The sequence below is a fragment of the Carica papaya genome, chromosome 4 (genome assembly GCF_054855325.1).
Source record: "Carica papaya isolate Zhongbai chromosome 4, ASM5485532v1, whole genome shotgun sequence".
NCBI lineage: Eukaryota > Viridiplantae > Streptophyta > Magnoliopsida > Brassicales > Caricaceae > Carica > Carica papaya.
In genome coordinates, this window is record NC_142312.1 from 21,762,340 (window position 1) to 21,781,565 (window position 19,226).

The window sequence follows — 19,226 nt, forward strand, 5'->3', positions numbered from 1 at the left end:
TTCCCAGATGTGCAAATATCTCAAACTAAACTTTTTACCTATCCAAAACTCATAAGGGGCTTTTGTAGTTAATTTAGTTGGAACTCTGTTGGGTAAATATGTTGCAGTCTTTAATGTTTTTTCCCATAGTGATTCATGAAAGGTAGAATGACTAATCATACTTCTCACAATATCATTAAATGTTATATTTTGCCTTTCAGCGAAACCATTAATATTAGGAGAACCTGACATGGTGTATTATGGGACGATACTGCATTTCTCTAGGAATCAAACAAACAGCCTTGAACACTGTTCACCTGATCCATAAGATCTACCATAGTATTCATCACCACAGTCAAATATAACAGCATTAACTCTTTTGTTGAGTTGGTCCTCAACTTCTGTTTAAAACTCTTGAACACATCAAAGAATTGAGACTTAGCTATATCTAGAATAATCATTTATGAACGTTATAAAATATTATTGACCAATATAAGAAACCATATGGAACGACTGACAAGTATCTATATGAATGAGTTCTACTACATCCATAGCCATTTGACATCGAATCTCTTAATATTTTTCTACTTCCCATTGATATAATGGACACATCTGTCAAAATCTATAAAATCAAAAGGATCTATAATTCTATCTGACACAAGTTTCTTAATTCTCTTTTGGGAGATGTGACCTAATCTTTTATGCCATAATGAATCAAAATTTTCCTTTATTAATTTTCTCTTTACAACTTTTATATTAACATATAATGATTCATTACAAGAAGCAATTGTATCAAGCAGATAAAGATTATCATGCACTGATAAAGAACCAGAACTAACTAGATTTGAATTAAGAAAAATACTAAATTTTTCATTTCTAAATGAACATGAATACCCAACTTTATCCAATACAGAAATATATCACATTCTATCTAAATGACAATAGAGTAAAAATCTCTATTAAATTCAAATAAAATCTAATTTTTAACAATAATCTAAATTTTTCAATTGCTTCCATCTCGACTGGTTTACGATTGCCCACATAAATGAATATGACACTATCATTTAACTTGCGGCAATTGAGGCAATCTTGCATAGACATACTGATATGAGTTGTGGTATTAGAATCTATCCACCAGGTGTTTGTAGGTACAAAAGTTAAATTAACTTCAAAATAAACAAAATTAAGAAACATACATTTCTTTGTATGCCACGCATAATAGTTAGCGCATTGCTTCTTTTGGTGTCCTAGAGCTTTACAGAAAAAAAAAAATTTGGTTTGAACCTTCTGTTACTTCTTCTGTTGTACTGGAGCCACAACAGATTTACCTGTTTTCTTTTTCTTATTCTTCTTATCCTTTTAGATCAATGCCAAATGAGTACTCTCTGTCTTCTCAAACTTGAGCTTTTCCTCATCTTGAATACAAAGTGAAATGAGCTTATTCAAATTTCATGGTTCCTTCTGACAGTTGTATGTCACCTTGAAATAATTGAATTGTGGTGGAAGAGAAATCAAAATAAAGTACACAAATACTTCTTCGAAAAAATTCACTCTAAGTGCTTTGAGCTTTGCATGCACATGTGATATCTTCATTATGTGCTCTCTGATGTTTCCATTTCCTTACCTCATAAAATTAAGAGTCAACAAAAATGTACATGTCTCGACCTTATCACTTCTGACGAAACATTATTATAGAGAATAAAAGAAATCTCTACTTGTTGTGATCTTATCAAATATAGTACCTTAAAAAACTTTTAAAATAACATGTTCCATAACTAACGTACTTATACAGGTTGACCGATCTCATTTTTTAAACTCTTTTTTTTCCTTAGGGGTACTGTCACGAGTAATCTGATTGGGTTGGTTAACTCAAAAAGCCCAATCCAGATCCACAACTTAAAGTACAAGTTGAACATTATTCTTCCATTACTTAAATTTTGTGCCGTTCAGCATTAGGATAAAATTCACATTCGCGGTAATACTCCTAACAGTAAAGGAAACTGAACAAATAACACATAAAAATAAATAAATTAATTAATACTCACATAAAAACATTAAACCATAAACTTCAATAATGAATTTTAAATAAAGATATATCTCATCTCAAGATACCTAACACATAAAAATATTAAACCATAAACTTTAATAATAAATTTTAAATAAAGATATATCTCATCTTAAGATACCGAACACTCCATTAATACTCTATCTTTTGACATAATATTAATTTATAAGTAGTACCCTATAACATTAATTAAATACAAATAATAAAAACACATCAAGCAATATCTTTTTTAGACCGATTTAAAGTTCACATATTATACTGAATAATTGTTACGTATTTATTACAATAAATAGAATATAATAATGTTAAATATTAACATTCACTTGAGCATATTAATATTCACATAAATTCACTCATGCAATCATTTACATTATCAAATAAATAAATAATCCATAAGAAATTTCACTTTGGTGACATGTTGTCTAAATTGATTTATTTCAATATGCATATACACATACCAATATTTAAATTCAGAATTAAAATCAAATTTAGACTGAATTAGAAAGAAAATCAACCATATAAATGACTAAAAAATATCTTTAAAAAATTTGATTTTTTTTAGGAAAAAGGGTTGACCGTTAATTGGTCAAAGTCAATGTTGACCATTGACCAATCAACTTCCGATCAGGTCAAGAGGGTCGGGTACTAGGCGGGTCGGCCCAGCCTGAAACCCGTATGAGATGTGGGCCACGTACAAGCAAGCCTATTTTCTTTTCCTTTCATTATCTTCTTCCTTTTTTTTGGGATCTAAGCTCATATAACTTCAAATTAAAACTTAAAAGAAAACCCAAAGAAAACCATTTTGGGCCTTTGGTTCGAAGCCTAACTAAAATTTTTTTTTTTCTCCTTCTTTTTCCTCACGCCCGAAGGCATTTGGGCTACTTCTGTAATGACTAGAAAAAATCGACCGGTACACGCGATATTTGACAACCATTTCGGTTGTTAAACGGTCGCGTGACAGGGCCGATCCTCTACGGAAGCAGATCTGGCCGAGTTTTTACATTTTTCTTTCGTATGCGGCAGCCATGGCTGTCGCTCGATTTTTTTCTTCGTGTAGGGGCGGTTGGCCGCTGCTTTTCTTTCTTCTACTGTGGCTATGGCCACAACACATGTTATTTCTTCATGCAACGGCTTCAGCCCCATCTTCGTTTTAAGAATTTCATTCATGTATATGTATATTAATTTATATATATGTTTATATTTTTAATCATGAATTTTGAATACAAATTTTAAAATAAAAAAAAATTGAATCTCAAAAATTCAATACGAACCTGGCTCTGATACTAATTATTAGAAAAAAATTTCAAATAAATCAGATATGATAAGTCTAAACATGTAATTTCGTACCGAATCAATGAGAAAGAATAAACAGAAGCGCACATGAATCTAATGCAGAAGATTGGATTACATCATGTGGTAGATACTTCCGAATCAACATACGACCTCAAAAACTATTTTTCTCTGGTGACAAAATTTCAAAAAAAATAAAATGATACACGTGTGATTCGAAAACTATAGTTGTCTATTTATGTCGACATATTTTTGCATTTTCTATTTTGTTCATCATAAAACGAGAAATTATAAAAATAGTATCCGCACATATTAAGCTCATACCTAAACTTGATGCATTAAGACCTAATTCTATTTAACTGTATTTAATTACTTTTAAACGGACTCATAAATCGATAACCTATTACATATAGTAAAACATATATTAAACCCATTTGTTGAAAAATGAAAACATGAAAGAACAATTGAACTACATTCCAAATTCTTCCTCTTTTATACTACATTTACATAACTTAATAAGTTAACAACAATGAAAAAAATGTTGTTACCCCTGAGAGATTACAAGATATAGATCAAATTTTAAGTTTTTCTCATTGATAAAGATTATTTCAATTGATAAAAGAATTTAATTTTTTTAAATAAATTATAAAATCATTGTACCACAAAAATATTGGTTAAAAGTCTACAATCATCTAACCATGCCTATATAAAATATAAAGAACAATTTCAATATATGTTGAATACACTCTAGTAATAACTTATAAGTTTAACAAAAAATAAACCTTTAAAATATATTTTGAGTGGTAGTGGAGAGTCTCTGGTTTTTTAAGATGAAAGTTATAAATATCATAAAAATATTAAATAGTAATAAATACCATAAAAACATTAAGTTTTATGTTTAATAATAATAAAGAAATAAACAAAACAAAATGGTAAAAATCGCAAATGAAAAACGTCGTTTCAACTATTATATGGTCAATCAGTTTGTGCTGAAATTAAAAATTAATTGATATTAATAATGATGATGAAATATTTTGGTCCAGATTACTAGCCCAAAAAATTGTTTAAGCTTAAGTTTCTTCATGGTGATCCATTTCAAATCCACGATACTTATGATGAAACCAGCCATGGAAGCCCAAAGAAATAAATGTCAGGGCTAATCATTTCTGGCCCAAACAACTGATTAAAAGAAATGTTGACGAAGATAAAAAGTGAAGGAAGAGGGGGGAGAGAGAAGTTAGAGGTTCTTCTCGAAAAATAGGCGAAAGAAGGGGAGAGAAATTGTTCTTCTGTCTCTCGGGGGATTTCGAGCTTCTTCTTGGATACTGGGAGGCTTTCCCTCATCTGATTAGAGAAGTGGAGAGAAAGCGAGGTTTAGCAGAGAGTGAAGTGTTTAGCAGAAAAGGTGAACACTAGGTGCATGCGAGAAACCGAACGGACCGGTTTAACCGATTAACTGAATCCGGAAAGGGCAATCGTTAGAATTTGAGAGAGGAAGCAGGAGAGGGAAGGTCGGTGCTTCTGAGAACAAACGAACAGAGCGGCGAGCAGAAGAGGAACAGAACGGTCGGGACAGAGAGCGAGGGTTTCTGGAAGGGGTAAGAGAGAGGGAGAAAAAGGATAGAGAGTTCATTAGCAACGAGAGAAATAAAAAGAAGAAATGAGGGTTCATTAGCAGCCAAATAAAACAGAAAGTAAGGATAGTAGAATTGGATTTTGGAGAGAGGGAGTTAAAAGGAGAGACAGGTGATTCGGAGGAAAGAGAGAAATAAAGAGAAGTGATAGAGGGAGAGAGTTTCTTTCTCCCATTCCTTTCATTCATTGCACAGAGATCAGAGGAGACTTTGGCGAAAATCCCAGAAGCTATTAAAACAGGAGAAAAGCACCAAGACAGCTCATTATCAGCTTGGGCCTCCATTAGGTAAAGTCTTCATGTAATGTTCTTATTCAATATGTAATCTCTGCTCTCTTAAGTTGAATGATGCCCAGTAATGGATCTGTTTCGGTTTGATTCTGCAACGATAAGTGAAAAGCTGTTGTGATGTTTTTTCAGTCCAAACCCTCAAATTATTGCTGTTGCTTATGTTTTGGTCTTTTTCCTTTACTATAATAATGATTCCTTCTAGATTGTAGTATTGTGCCTGAGCATGCTTGGATATTTTAATCAATGTATCTGTTCCATAGGATCTGTTTGAGAAAATGCCAATAATGCATCCCTCTCCTCTCTTTGATTAATCTGTACTAGCCTGAGTCTGGGTTTTCATCTCTTTTAACGTTGATTTTGGGTTTGGTTTGAGAATTAAACATCATAGTTAGCTTCATTCTATAAGGACTGTATGACTCCTTAAGTTTCATAGCCTTTGGGTATGTGAGTCTGACGTCAGTTAATTTAGGGTCATGATGTGGTTGATTTGGGAAGTTTTGTTCAGGCCTGTAGTCTGTTTAAGGCTCAATCTTCAAATCCATGTCATCTTTTAATATCAATAGTCAGTTCTTTTGAATGATATTCCAGATTTTATCTAAGAAAATGATATTCCAGATGTCCTGGGATTCAGTAATTCCTTGTCCTTTCTTCTTTTTTTATTTTGTTTTATTTTATTTTTTTAGAAATGGTAGTTTTAATCCAGAAGTTTGAAATAAGTTTTGGGTCTTTGCCAGAGTCGTTTAAGCAGTCCTTACGGTAGGATACTAAAAGCTTTATACGGGCAGTGGATTTCTTGGATATTTCCCTGTGTAGTCCATTTATTTTGTGTTTTTCTTTTGGACCAAGGTGTTCATGAATTGATACATATCTGGTAAACCAGAATGCCCATATATATATAAATCTAAGACTAAAAAATACGGATGTCTCTCCTTGCTATATTGTGGATGCTACCTCATGAATGAGTAATTGATTATTGTTGAATGGCGGGAGGAATAAAAGGGAAGTTAGTTTTGTTATTTGGAAACCTGCACAGATTGCTTCAGGTTTCAAAAATGGGCAATAAAGTAGTTGTTTCAATGTGCTTTAATCCTTTAAAACAGTTATCCTTGACTAAATCAGACAATGGCATTCTTTGGGGATGAAGAATGTTTTGCATTCCCTTGGGATTTTGCATGGTCAATATGAGTTTTGGGGTCAATCTTGGTTTCTTCTTTCTTTAATATGGTTGCCACTCCTTCAAGTCCTAGGTCTATTTCAAGCTTGTTTAGTATTGTAAATCTGTTTCAGCTTTCTGATTTTATCTTAAATATGGTTTTGATTTTCTTCTTCTTGTTTTCTTTTTCGCTGGTATATTTAGTTTGTTTTGGATTTTAGTTTTTGGTGTTTTAGACTGTGCCAGTGTTTCCAATTTACTTAAAAAAGAGAAGAGAAATGGGGCTGTCGATGATCGGTGGAGTTTAAGTTTTGGGTTGTCACTCAAAGCTAGTTGGTTTTTATGAGGGTTTGGTCACTGTTTTAAAGAAAATTGAGGAAAGAGTCTCTTTGAATAAACATTTCCCTTTGAACGTAGTTTATAAGATAATGGCATACTTGGCATTTTTCATTTCTTTCCACACTTTAAAACCATTGCTTATGTAAGATAGTTGCTGACTTGTCCGTAGTTTGGGATCTTAAGTAGGTGGTAGTAATATCTTACTCAGACGTGGCCCTATTAGACATTCATAAGAGACATCTTTTAAACATTTAAGCGCAAAAGAAATAGAAATATGGTTGTTTTGTGACTTTAAACAAGTTGTATGACATATTTTCAAGATCTTGACATTTATTCTCTTTCATTTTAGATCCTTGCATGTCATTAATTTTATTATTTGTTTGTTTAGAAATAATGAGCCAAAGTTTTTAGCCAATACCACCAGATGAGTGCCTCATCACTTTTTATACACTGTCATTTTCTGAACTTAAAATCTTTTGGACTAGACTAATGCATCTTTTAGTGCCTAATTCCATCCTAAAATGGATTATTGAGGACCCCGTCAAATTCTAGAAACTTCAATGGTTTCTGTAGAACCTTTGCACCATTAAGAGCATTACCTTGTTAATGTCATTGTTTGCACAATTATATGCGTGCATTGCCTTTAATGATATTTCATTGCCATGTTTTTTGAGATTTCAAACTGCAAATGAAATTGGCTTTTTAGAGACTTTAGTTGCTTCAAATTAGATCATTTGATTCCACTCAAAAGAAAATTAGATGATTTGGCACTATAATTTTGAATAAATGGACACTGAATGGGGGTTTATACTAGTGTAAAGGGGCTGAGTTGACAAAATTAGCAGTAATATCAAATGTCTGATCCAGCTCCCAATCGGATCAGTGATGATTCCTGTCATTTATGATTTTAAACTTTAATGTTCATTGGGTTGTTACACCTGTTTTGTTTGTTTCTTAGACTTAGATCTCTATTTAAGTGGTGCATATTTTGGTACCTGATGTATTTTAAAAAACTGTGTATCTAATTGCTTAAAGGATCAATAGTGACTTTTAATCTTGATTTTTTTGGAGAGCTTCTATGACATCTAGATGTGATAAGAAGTGTTTGATAAGTTTTTGGTCTCTTGTTTATTTGCTGAAAAAGTAAAGGAAAATGGAATTAAAAAAAGAGTGATCTACTCCCCATACCCTGATAAGAATTCTGGGTTTCTATTTATGTAATTTTTATATGTATTTCTTATATTTGATTGTATTCTCGGTGTTAAATTATTCTCATCATTTCATTCTTATGCCATTAATTGCCTGAACAAAACTGATGTGCTGATAGATTTGCAGAAACATTTCTATCTATTTCTCTATGTATTTAATGGATATACCAACGGGGCATAAATTTGTGTAAACATGTTTATAGACAAACAAACATTGATATTTGGTGTATACATTTTCTATAGAAGAGAAGTTCAGAAATGGAAGTGCTTTAACAAAGTCAGTTATTTGTGATGTAATTTCTGTTAATTGTGAAATTCAAGGAAAGTAAATAACATGAAAACAAAACGAGAAGATAGTGATAGCATGGGAGAGGAAGAAAGGGGCTCAAAGAAGCAGAGGGTGCTTCAGCGATCAGCGTCGCCTCCTCCACCACTTGGCTTTGAAAATCCACTCTTACCTTTGGCTAATACTTACGATGATGATGATGAGGAGGAAGATTATGAGCAAAAGGAAACAGCTCGTGATGGTGGAGGAAAAGATAATAGAATTGCCAGGATAGAGCAGAATGGTCAGGGAGCTCAAAGTGAAGAATATGATGAGGATGAGGGTGAGGAAGGTAATGATGCTTCACATGACCAAGGAGTCGGTCAAGGTAGACTAAGCCGCCAGATTGAAATACGAAGGGACTGTCCATATCTTGATACTGTCAATCGCCAGGTGATCTTCTCAATTTTATTACTGAAGAATACTGTTTTTATCAAGTTGTTATGCACTTGGATTTCCAGAAATTACTACAAGTTATATGTAGCTACGTCTTTGTTTCATTAAGTATACATCTTTTTATCCAGAAACTTTGATTATTAAGAAATTAATTTTAAATACTAGTTTATGTTTCTGCAGGTATTGGATTTTGACTTTGAGAAGTTTTGCTCTGTCTCTTTGTCAAATTTAAATGTTTATGCATGTCTTGTCTGTGGGAAGTATTACCAAGGAAGAGGACAGAAATCCCATGCATATACTCATAGCTTGGAAGCGGGACATCATGTCTATATAAATCTTAGAACAGAGAAAGTTTATTGTCTTCCTGATGGATATGAAATTAATGATCCCTCATTAGATGATATTCGTCATGTCCTTAATCCAAGGTATTCGTTTATTTGATTAATTCTGTTACACCTTTTTTGTTTGTAATCCTATTAAAATTCTCCAGAACAGCTTTTTTGTGCGCAGAAACCCGAGTGAAGGCATGTGTCTCCTCTCTTCCAGATTGCTCAAGTCTAAATTGTTGTAATATTTTGGTTTTTGGGTACCATGTATATGCAGGTTTACTAGGAAACAAGTTGAACAGCTTGACAAGAATAAGCAGTGGTCTAGGGCGCTTGATGGTTCCGATTACTTGCCAGGAATGGTACTTAATATGTTGCATATTATTGAATTATAATAAAGTATTGATATATTACCTGTTACAGCCTTCATTGATGTTTTTATTATTATATATGAAATATCCTTGGAAATCTTTAGGTTGGGCTGAATAACATCCAGAAGACAGATTTCGTGAATGTCATAATTCAGTCTTTAATGAGGGTCACCCCCTTAAGAAATTTTTTCCTAATCCCTGAAAACTATCAACAGTCCAGATCTCCACTTGTCCATCGATTTGGTGAACTCACACGAAAGATTTGGCATGCTCGAAATTTTAAAGGACAGGTTTGATACTAGTTGCTGTTTTTCATGGAGTTTTTGTTGTTTAAAAGGATTCTAGTTGTTTAATATTTTACATGTTGACAGGTGAGTCCGCATGAGTTTCTGCAGGCAGTCATGAAGGCCAGTAAAAAGCGTTTTCGAATAGGTGCACAGTCTGACCCAGTCGAATTTATGTCATGGCTTCTTAACACATTACACGCGGATCTTAGAACTTCAAAGAAGAACAGCATAATCTACCAGTGTTTTCAGGTTCCTTTTACTATTCCGTCGGCTATTTTGATCTTGTTGTTTCTTGTTTCTGTTTGTGACTTAATTATGCTTACCGCACTTGCTGTGTTTGACAGGGTGAATTAGAGGTTGTGAAGGAGTATCAGAGGACAGCTATCACTGAGAAGAAAGAGAATGTTGATGATCAGAATGGAGTTAATGGAGCTGAACATAATAATGTTGCAATGGAAACTTCCAGAATGCCATTCTTGATGCTTGGTTTGGATTTGCCACCACCACCGCTTTTCAAAGATGTGATGGAGAAAAATATTATACCCCAGGTATGAGTTTACTTTTTTCTTTTGATTAACTGAATTTAAAAGAGCTATCCTCTGTCTTCTTTTTTGATTGCCTCTGACTTGTGTTTGGATGCCTGTATTTTTAATAGTGTAAACTTTTGATATGTATTTATATAATTTAAGGGAATGAGAATGTAAAAGTAAATAGGGACTGAGGAGCGCAACCCATTTAGAAATGCTCTACAACTCTCTCAAAGAGAAAATATCAAAGAGATCAACAAGACCAACCCTGTTTTGGAGGCCCTTAGATAAAATAAAAGGTCTTGGGCCAATGATCCTGAATGAAGCAAAGGAGGATACAATATTTTCAAAAGCTTTATCTTTTTCCTCTCTTCCCCGGTAAACTAAAGGATAGACATGGATAAAGGCAGGAAATTCTTCTTGGACTTATTAGTTGGAATACCAGTCTAAGCCCACAATTCGTCCTTGACAAAGCCACTAACAACCCAGCAGAAATTAAGATTAAGATTTGAATTTCATAATCTTCTATGTTTGAGAACAAGAAAGAAGATAATTTGGGGATTTATTCTCTTGGTTGCACAATAAGCTTCTATGACCAGAATTATGCCCCTTTCCTTAAGGTTTTTGATGGTTAAGATGCTTTCTTAAGCTGCCTCCCAATCCGAAAAAAGAAAAAAGCAATTCTCAAGCAGATTTCAGCTTCCATACTTCCAAAGAAAGTGGTTCAAACTAGATTAGGAACCGACAAGTGGTTGTAGAAGGATCTAATATGGAGCTTTCCATCTTTAGACAGCTTGCATAGCGGGTCGCCATGAGTGTTTAGCTGGATTGGAGTGTGCTCCACCATATTAAGAAGAATGGCCCAATAACTGATCTCCCAATCATTGAGGTTTGAATTTGTAGCCATTGTACATATCAAAACTATCCCTAAACGTCGCGGCCTTATGACGGGCAATGGGGAAAAGAGAAAGAAGTCCTCTTTTGAAGGTTTACCACCATATTAATAATCATTCAGAAAGCTTATCTAACTTCCACTCGCTACTTTAAATCTCTTAAAAAGTATCATAATCAGCCTGTGTTTTCAGGCTTAAATGGTTATGCATCATTCTTCTCCTCTTGCAAATAACTTGACTCGACAAGTTATAATACAAATAAAGAGCTTGGGATTCAAGGTGCTTGCAATATGGCTTCGTCAATCCATACAACAGTATACTTGGGGCAACCTTTCCACTAAACAGGGTACTCATGGAAACTGGCGTTTGGAGGTCATAATAACATTCATTTTCCTTATGGTGACAAGGTCACTTGTGGTTGGCGACACACACTTAGATTTAGCATGGCTTGCACAAATATGAGATAAAAGAGCTAGAGGCTCCATGAAACCTCGATAAGGTTATAAATTCCAAACTTCAGAAAGATTATCCGTATCCATGTGGTCAAGTACATCAAGAAGATATGGTCAACTTTAGAGGTCGGTAATGGGTGAAGGAGGTGTTCATTCAATGAGTTAGTAAAGTGTTGACCTTTCTAAAGTCACTAATGTGCAAAGGCTCTATAACAGAAGAGTCAAGAATAATTGGGTCTTGGGGTGCTGGGGAACTGAGAGGTTTATGGGGTATGCTAGGCAGAGGGATGTGAGCCCAAGGTGTAGTAGCCTTAACCTATAGAGACACCTTAGGATCATTAAGACGACAAATTGGGGAATAAACAGGATAAGTAGCACCAATATTCATGTGGATCATCTGGAAAGAGAGAAACCCTAGAGTTTTTGAGGGAAGGGAAACTCTGGTGAATAGATTGAGAGATAGGTGGTTTCATTTTTTTGGGAATATGTTATTGGGGCGTGACACGATGAGTGGATTAGATTTTGGGGTTGTCATTGATACCCTCACTAGAATGTAAATTTACTGTATATGGGCGGTACCCCCTTTTGGTACTTTGTTTATAATACTACATTAGCACTTTTTATTTCAAAAAAAAAATAGCACCAATATTCTTTCAGATTATTTAAGTAATTTCCATCACTTGAATATTCAATGGGATCCACAATTTCTGTTTCAACAACAAATGAATCATAAGATTCATGCTCAACAACCAAAACACATTGGGGACACTTGGAAGCTATGTGACCATTGTCATGGCAACAATGACAGCGAATTGAAGAATTATGTAGGACACTAGGAAGGCCACTAGAACAAGGATTGATAGAATTACATGCTTGAGAGATAGCAAGCTTAGTGTTCTAACTGGACTGAGAGCAGACTTAGACTTTAGCTGACTCTACTATGAAAAATGAGGTACGAGTATTGGGAAAATTGAGATACTTCTCTTTTTTACTGTTTTTGGTAGGATTCTTCTGAAGACTCGGAAGAGTACATGGACACTTCCTTTTCAGTTTCTACTCTTAGAAAATTGATGAATCTACAAATAGTGACAAAAGGTCTTCCTCAAGTTTCTACCATGGCATGAGTTCCTCAAACCGGTTTACATAACCAGCTATACTATCATTTGGTTGTTGCAAATTCAATAATTTCTCAAGAAACCTAATTCTGTAATTGGTGAGAGAATTTTTTTTTTCAACTTTTGTTTCATAACACCCCATTGTGTGGTAAGTGGATCTCCCAAAAGCTCTTAGTCTCGGTGGATAGATTGCCAGTAATTCCTAGCAGATCCATCATTTTGTTAAACCTAATAGATTCTCTGTTTAGGCATATAATACCACTTTAACTTTAAAGCATCGAATCAATCAAGGAAAAGACTAGGATCTAAGGCATGAGAAACATCAACATGGATCCTTTTGGTAACTTCTATGTGGTTTGCATGCCTTAGTAGGTGGTGGCGAGTGCTTATCATCTCTACTTGGGATTCAACCACGAATAAGTTGTCTGTGGCGAGCTTTCACTTAGTCATGTTCGAATTGTCTTTGTAGAAAAGATTTCTACCCTACTGGTAGGGGTGTTCATATTCTGGACTGGACAGGAAAACTGGATTTCGTCCATGAATAAGAGGAATAGAAATCCGGTTTCAGTCCAGTTTCCAGTCTAGTCCTCAAATAAATCAAATTACAAAAGAAATATTAATTCTAAAAGATAAAAAATTAGAAGCCATCAAAACTGAAAAAAAAAAAATGATCCTTTTCGGTTCAGTCTTCAGTCGAGATCCTCTATCTTATTTCGTTTTTGGTCTTGTTGTCCAATCTAGTCTATGGAGAGCCCTAACTGTAGGGTTTGATTGAGACACCTGGACAAATTTCGCATGGGACTCTATCAGAATTGAGGTGATGTGAGCGGCAAAGTTAATCCATAAGATTTTAATTCCTCGATCCCAATTTGATTTTTCAATTTTTAATCAAAGAAAGGATAGTCATCATCGATCTTATTGGAAGCGGGATCAGGTGCTAATTGTTATTACTGGTTTTTTTATCAAATATTTTGGGGTGAATAATGCAGAATAGGAAAGTTTTGATGAAAATAGAATCACGTGGCAACATTTTAAATAGGAAAATTATGTACAAACCTAATTCAGTTTATTTTAACATTGCGTCATTTTGAGATTTCGTCAAAAAAAGGACATTTAATTTTTGGTGAATAATTTCTCTTTAGCTTATATTCAAAAATTAATTCGTTTTTTCAAATTCTCATTTCTTCAATTAAATTGAGATGTTAAAAATGTCTTTAAATGTGGTTCAAGTCGCAATTTTGTGAGATTTCAAATTAGATGAATGAAATAGATCCTCGTAATTAGGTTTCAGCACAAATAAATACCATTTCCTGTCATGATAAAAAACAGACTGTTTCACTGCCAACGCATCCAGATCTCCAATTAATATTATACTTCCCTTAATTCAGGCATATCCTGCATTCTTTAATCAACACCCCCCAATAACACAGAAATGCTTGGGATGATTACTTTGTAAATGCTAAATGGGTGGCACCCCCTTTGGTGCCTATAGCAATTTTTACTTATACCTTTCTTTCGAAAAAAAAAACAAAAATGCAAAGCAACAGAAACAAGAAACAGAAGGAAAAAGCATTTACAATGTTCATATTCATTCCATTCAAACAATAGTACAAATTACCCACTCGTGTTCACTGACCCCTTTTGCTGTTCAGGACTCCTCATTTCTTTGATTGCAAGCTGTCTTCCTCATGCCTCTTGATGTCCCCTTTCTTCTCTTTTCGTTTTCGCCTCTGTTTTTCTTTTTTTCTTTTGTTCTTTCTATCCACAGCTTTCCATTCCTCTTTTTCCTGCCCTTCTTGCCTCTCCATCTTTAGTCTGTTTCTTTCTTTCGACATACAGCTCCCTCCCTCGACTTTTTTGTGCTTCAAACCCGAAACTCCGGCCACCCTTTTTTAGCAGAAATTCTTAGCTTCTTCTTCTTCATGCTACAGCTCCCACTCATCTTTGTGTAATTCCTCATCATCTTCTGACACCTGAGGCCGGAAATATCGTCTCCAGCTGAGATCCTTGCACTGCATTCACACGGCCTTCTCTTCCCTCGCTTGCTCTCTCTCTATCTTCAGCCTTTCTCTTTCTCCCTCTGGTGCCGACAGCCTCCTATTTATGCTTTTTATGTTGGCGGCACTGAGATCCTATGTTCCCTTTTCTTCTTCCCGACACACACACACAGCCTTGCCCCCTCCTCTCTTCTGTGTTCTTCGAAGGAAGAAGAATGAAAACTTTAAAAGTCTCATGAACAATGTCGTTTCTGGGGAGGCTGTTTAGTGAGCCTGAATGGGCTGGGCCAGGGGGAAGAGAAAAGAAGATGAGTTGGGTTGTTAATTTTTGGGCTAATCGGGTTTGGGGCTCTTTTTGGGTATTGTTTTAAAAACATTGGACTTGATTTTGTTTAATTATTTGGCTGAAATTTAAAAGAGGACCAGGCTGGAATTTTGATTTAAGGTTTAATTTACACAAAGGCTGGGTTAGGTTCAATTTTTGGGTTGGGTATTTAAAAAAAAAAAAAAAAAGAGGGCTCTGGTCTTAAATTAAAAGACTTGTGCTGTTTGGATTTTAAATAAAAAATGTTAAAAATAAAAAGGGCTTGGAATTTCTTTGGGATTTAGAAGGGCTTCACTAAACGTTTAGACTTGAGGCTTCAAAATGGGAAATAGGCTCAGAAAATGAAAAATTAGGTCGGACAAAATTAGGGTACTACAGACTCAAGACGAGAAGCATTGTTGATAGGAGCAAAAGTAGGAAGAGTACCTTATGCTGGCTCAATGAATTTTATCAGGTTATTAGGTTGCCTTGTGGAGGGTTTGGAAGTTTATTCAAGTCATCTTTTCCTAGTTTTTAAGGATTTGTGCTCATTTGTAGCTCTTAATTGATAAGTCTGGAATCTGGGTCATTAGGAGACGTTGAAAAGGTTGTACAGTTTCGGGCAGCCCATTAGGTGGTAAAATGTGGACCAAAATTGATGTTAACCAATGGAAATCAAGAATTAAACTGGAAGTTTAGTACCTCTGGAAGAAATTCCAAAACTTTCAGTCTTTGCAACAAATCTTCTTAGATCAGCTCAAGATTTGGCTCGGCTAGGCTCAGTTCAGGTGGATTGGCTAGACTCGGATCAGGTAGCTCAGCTCGCAGGAGGCAGCGAATGCAGCTTACGCTTGACTTTCTTACAGTCTTCATGGACTGAGTTTCCCTTGAAAGATAGATTGGTGGCTCCTCTTCTCAGTTATGGAGTCAAACAATGTTGACGTGGTTGGAGCTTGTAATGACTTAACTATGGAAGTGCTTAGCGTTGTGGATGTGAGGGCTTCTTGCAACACCAGACAACGGCGCATTGGCAGAAGGCCTGTTGTAGTCTTCTGCTCCTTATTTGGTGGTGGCGGCGGCGGCTTAATAGTGTGCCTGTACTGACTTAAGCAGCTGCTATGGAAGTGCTTAGTGTTGAGGATGCAAGGGCTTCTTGCAACACCAGACAACAGCTTTGGCAGGAGGCGTGTTGTAGTCCCCTGCTCCTTATTTGGTGGTGGTGGCTTAATGGTGAGGGGAGGGGATGAAGTAATGGTTGCAACAATTAGCCACAAGATGTTTAGTAAAACTCCCAAAACATTCAATTTCCTTTATTGGTTATGTATCAGTTGTTTTAGATGGTTCAGAGCCACAAGATGGTGTCTCCTATTTTCGTTTGTTCAGCCCCCCAAGAAGTGGCATCAGACGCCCTCAATTCTATCTGCAACTTTCCTTTGTTTGTGGTTGGGGGGGGGGGGGGGGGAGAGAAAGAGAGAGAGAGAGGAAAAATAAGTGGGGAGGTTGCAAGTGCCGTTTTAAGCAAGTTAAGTTTGCCCCCTTCTCTACCTGCCAGCTTTTATCCATCTTGTTCCCGATGGGACCTCAATGACTTGCTTCTTTAATGTTGGCACCAAGAGGTGAACCAAGATATTTAATGGGAAAGAACTTTCTTACAACCCAAGGTCCTTGGGAGATCCTCTTCACTCCCATTGAATGTGGCCAAACGATGTCTGGTTTAGCTCAATTAACCTTCAAACCAGTAACTGTATGGAAGCCAAAAGAATGCATCTTATATTCAAGAAGGAGCTCTATCTAGCAGTGTTGACAGTTAATGTGAATAGTAGCATAAGCATATATCTTAACATTCTTTTCTAAGATTCAAGCAAGATGCAGAAGTTTGCACGATATTAATGTCCCAGGAAGGCATTAGACTCGAATACTGTTTTTAATTCACATTTGCGATATATTTGGAACAAATTTATAAATATTGTACAATCATTTGTCAGTTCATGGTTAGTTCAATGAGAAACTTATGAAAATGTTCCACAGATGATGAAAATTGACCTTATATGGAATTTTATGTGGAATTTGAAAAATGCATTATAATTTCTGTTAAACATAATGGAATTTGAATCTCATCATTTCAATTTTACTTGTAATCGCAAATTTTTATCATTTTCCACTAGAATTTAGGTCACTTCCCAGTTAAACTGTGTGCGACTTACATTATTTATTGAATTCAGCATCCAAGATAGAAATCTTTCCCTTGGAGGCTTTTGTTAGATGTTATCTCACTATGCTTATAGTTTTCTCTTTGGGTATTTGTTACTCATCTGAATCTTCATCTCATTTTAGTCCATGGGAAATATTTAGTAAGATCTATAACTGTTGGCTAATGTTACATGTAGTTTTAATTCAGGTTCCTCTGTTCAGCATACTAAAGAAATTTGATGGAGAAACAGTGACAGAAGTTGTTCGTCCTCGTGTAGCGAGGATGAAATATCGTGTTACTAAATTGCCACCTTACATTATTTTCCATATGGTGCGGTTTAAGAAGAATAACTTTTTCAAGGAGAAGAATCCAACATTAGGTGAACTAATTTGCAATGGAATAAAAAAATTCTTTAATTGTTATCTCCGTGCTGTAGCATTCATGGAACTTAAAACTTGTTTTTATGACCTTCACAGTCAACTTTCCGGTGAAAAATCTGGAATTGAAGGATTACATACCATTGCCTACACCTAAAGAGGGTGAGAAGTTAAGGTCAAAGTACGATCTGATTGCAAATATAGTACACGATGGTAAACCTGAGGATGGGTATTATAGGGTTTTTGTGCAACGAAAGTCAGAAGAGCTATGGTAACTAATCTTTTTCATAATTGCATAGGTTTGGATTAAAATGAACCTTTGGCTGTGTCTGACATATCCGGCATTCATGGTTTCAGGTACGAAATGCAGGATCTCCATGTTTCTGAGACTCTCCCTCAGATGGTTGCACTCTCAGAGGCTTACATGCAGATATATGAGCAGCAGCAGTAGCAGAGATGTTCTTATTTCCTTAGATCACTTAGCTACATCCTCGGGTAACAGCAACAGCTTGCAATCAAGGTAAGTATTAATTCTTTTGAAGTAGGCACGTTTTCCCAAGTGAAGGAAAGAAATATTGTAATTTTGGGAAACCGTCTGAGATCTTGTAGAATTAATTTAAAGCCAGGTAGGAGTGTCGCAATTTTGGGAGCAGGAAAACTTGAAGAAGTGTAGTGAGATATATAGGAAATGCATAAAGCACTTGAATATTGTCAACATAATGTATTTCGATTCACAGCTTTTATTTTACAAGCTTGATCTTTTAAAGGTTCTTTAGTTTCCTCTAATGATTTGCACTCTTCATTTAGATTGATCCCTGTTTTCATTTTATAGCGTGTGTGTTTCTTCTGAATAGGTTATGTTAAAGTTTTTGATCAAATGGATTTGGCATGACAGTCAACATGATTATAAAAAATATGGTGCATTATACGGTGGCTTGGTACTAAACCAGGTTATTGTCTTACTTTTTATAGGATTTAATATTACAAAACTCTATTATTATTATTATTAGATAGTGGTTTGCATTTTGGCTAAATTATAGCTTCGCTCTATGCTATGTTCAAATCAGTGTCTCATCTTATTTACATAAAAAGTTTCTGAACTCAATTTATAGAAGACGAAATTGCAATTTACTATTGTGTTTTTACATGAATCAACGGACCACTTGAATTTGCAAAATGTAACAGAAATGTTATTTGGTATTTTGTGAACTGGCGAGGTTCATTGACCCAGATAAGGCATGGAAAGTCTCCGTGTTATTTGGTATTTTCTGCACAAAAGTTCCAGGAATTAATCGTATGCTTTTAATATTATTCCCCAAATAAACATAATTTGAGATTCTTCCCTTAATGACCAATATAAAATGTTCTAGAAAGTAGAAACTTTAGGATAAATTTTTATATTGTTTATTATTTAAAAGTCGGTATTCAACTTCGAAAAAGAAATCTTTATTGATTTTACCTCCGAAAGAAAATGAATTTTTTTTACCAAAGGATAAGAAAAAAATGGATTGCAGGGAAGATTTGGAAGTTTCAAAAATTGGAAACAGAAGTATTTCTTAGCAATCTTTGTCGGTGTGAAATTTGATTCAAATTCAATATAACATTTATGAGTACATAAGAAATGTATTGAATTAATTTTTTAATGAACAAATTCGGTTGCATCTTTAAATATGAAATTCAAAGGGATCAAATCAAAGATGATATTTT

At 34.9% G+C, this 19,226-nt stretch overlaps 1 protein-coding gene across 2 annotated transcripts; it reads left to right on the plus strand.

Moving 5' to 3' along the window:
* Window positions 1–4,545: 4,545 nt before the first annotated feature.
* LOC110824865 (uncharacterized) lies at window positions 4,546–18,305 on the plus strand. Of its 2 annotated transcripts, none has more exons than XM_088218133.1 (10): window positions 4,546–5,255; window positions 8,285–8,676; window positions 8,860–9,104; window positions 9,283–9,367; window positions 9,481–9,666; window positions 9,748–9,912; window positions 10,008–10,211; window positions 17,350–17,521; window positions 17,619–17,790; window positions 17,877–18,305. In XM_088218133.1, exons 2-10 carry the CDS (start codon window positions 8,293–8,295, stop codon window positions 17,968–17,970), a joined length of 1,707 nt encoding a protein of 568 aa, XP_088074259.1. In that variant the 5' UTR covers window positions 4,546–5,255; window positions 8,285–8,292; the 3' UTR covers window positions 17,971–18,305. The 2 variants fall into 2 exon arrangements, with proteins under 2 accessions (XP_088074259.1, XP_088074258.1); XM_088218132.1 differs by having other exon boundaries at window positions 4,547–5,255; window positions 8,280–8,676.
* Window positions 18,306–19,226: the final 921 nt, after the last annotated feature.

Coding starts and splice junctions, on each gene's coding strand:
- LOC110824865 (XM_088218133.1), top strand. CDS start 8,293: ATGAAAACAAAACGAGAAGATAGTGATAGCATGGGAGAGGAAGAAAGG. Junction 8,677..8,859: donor TTGATACTGTCAATCGCCAG/GTGATCTTCTCA, acceptor ATGTTTCTGCAG/GTATTGGATTTTGACTTTGA. Junction 10,212..17,349: donor AGAAAAATATTATACCCCAG/GTATGAGTTTAC, acceptor GTTTTAATTCAG/GTTCCTCTGTTCAGCATACT.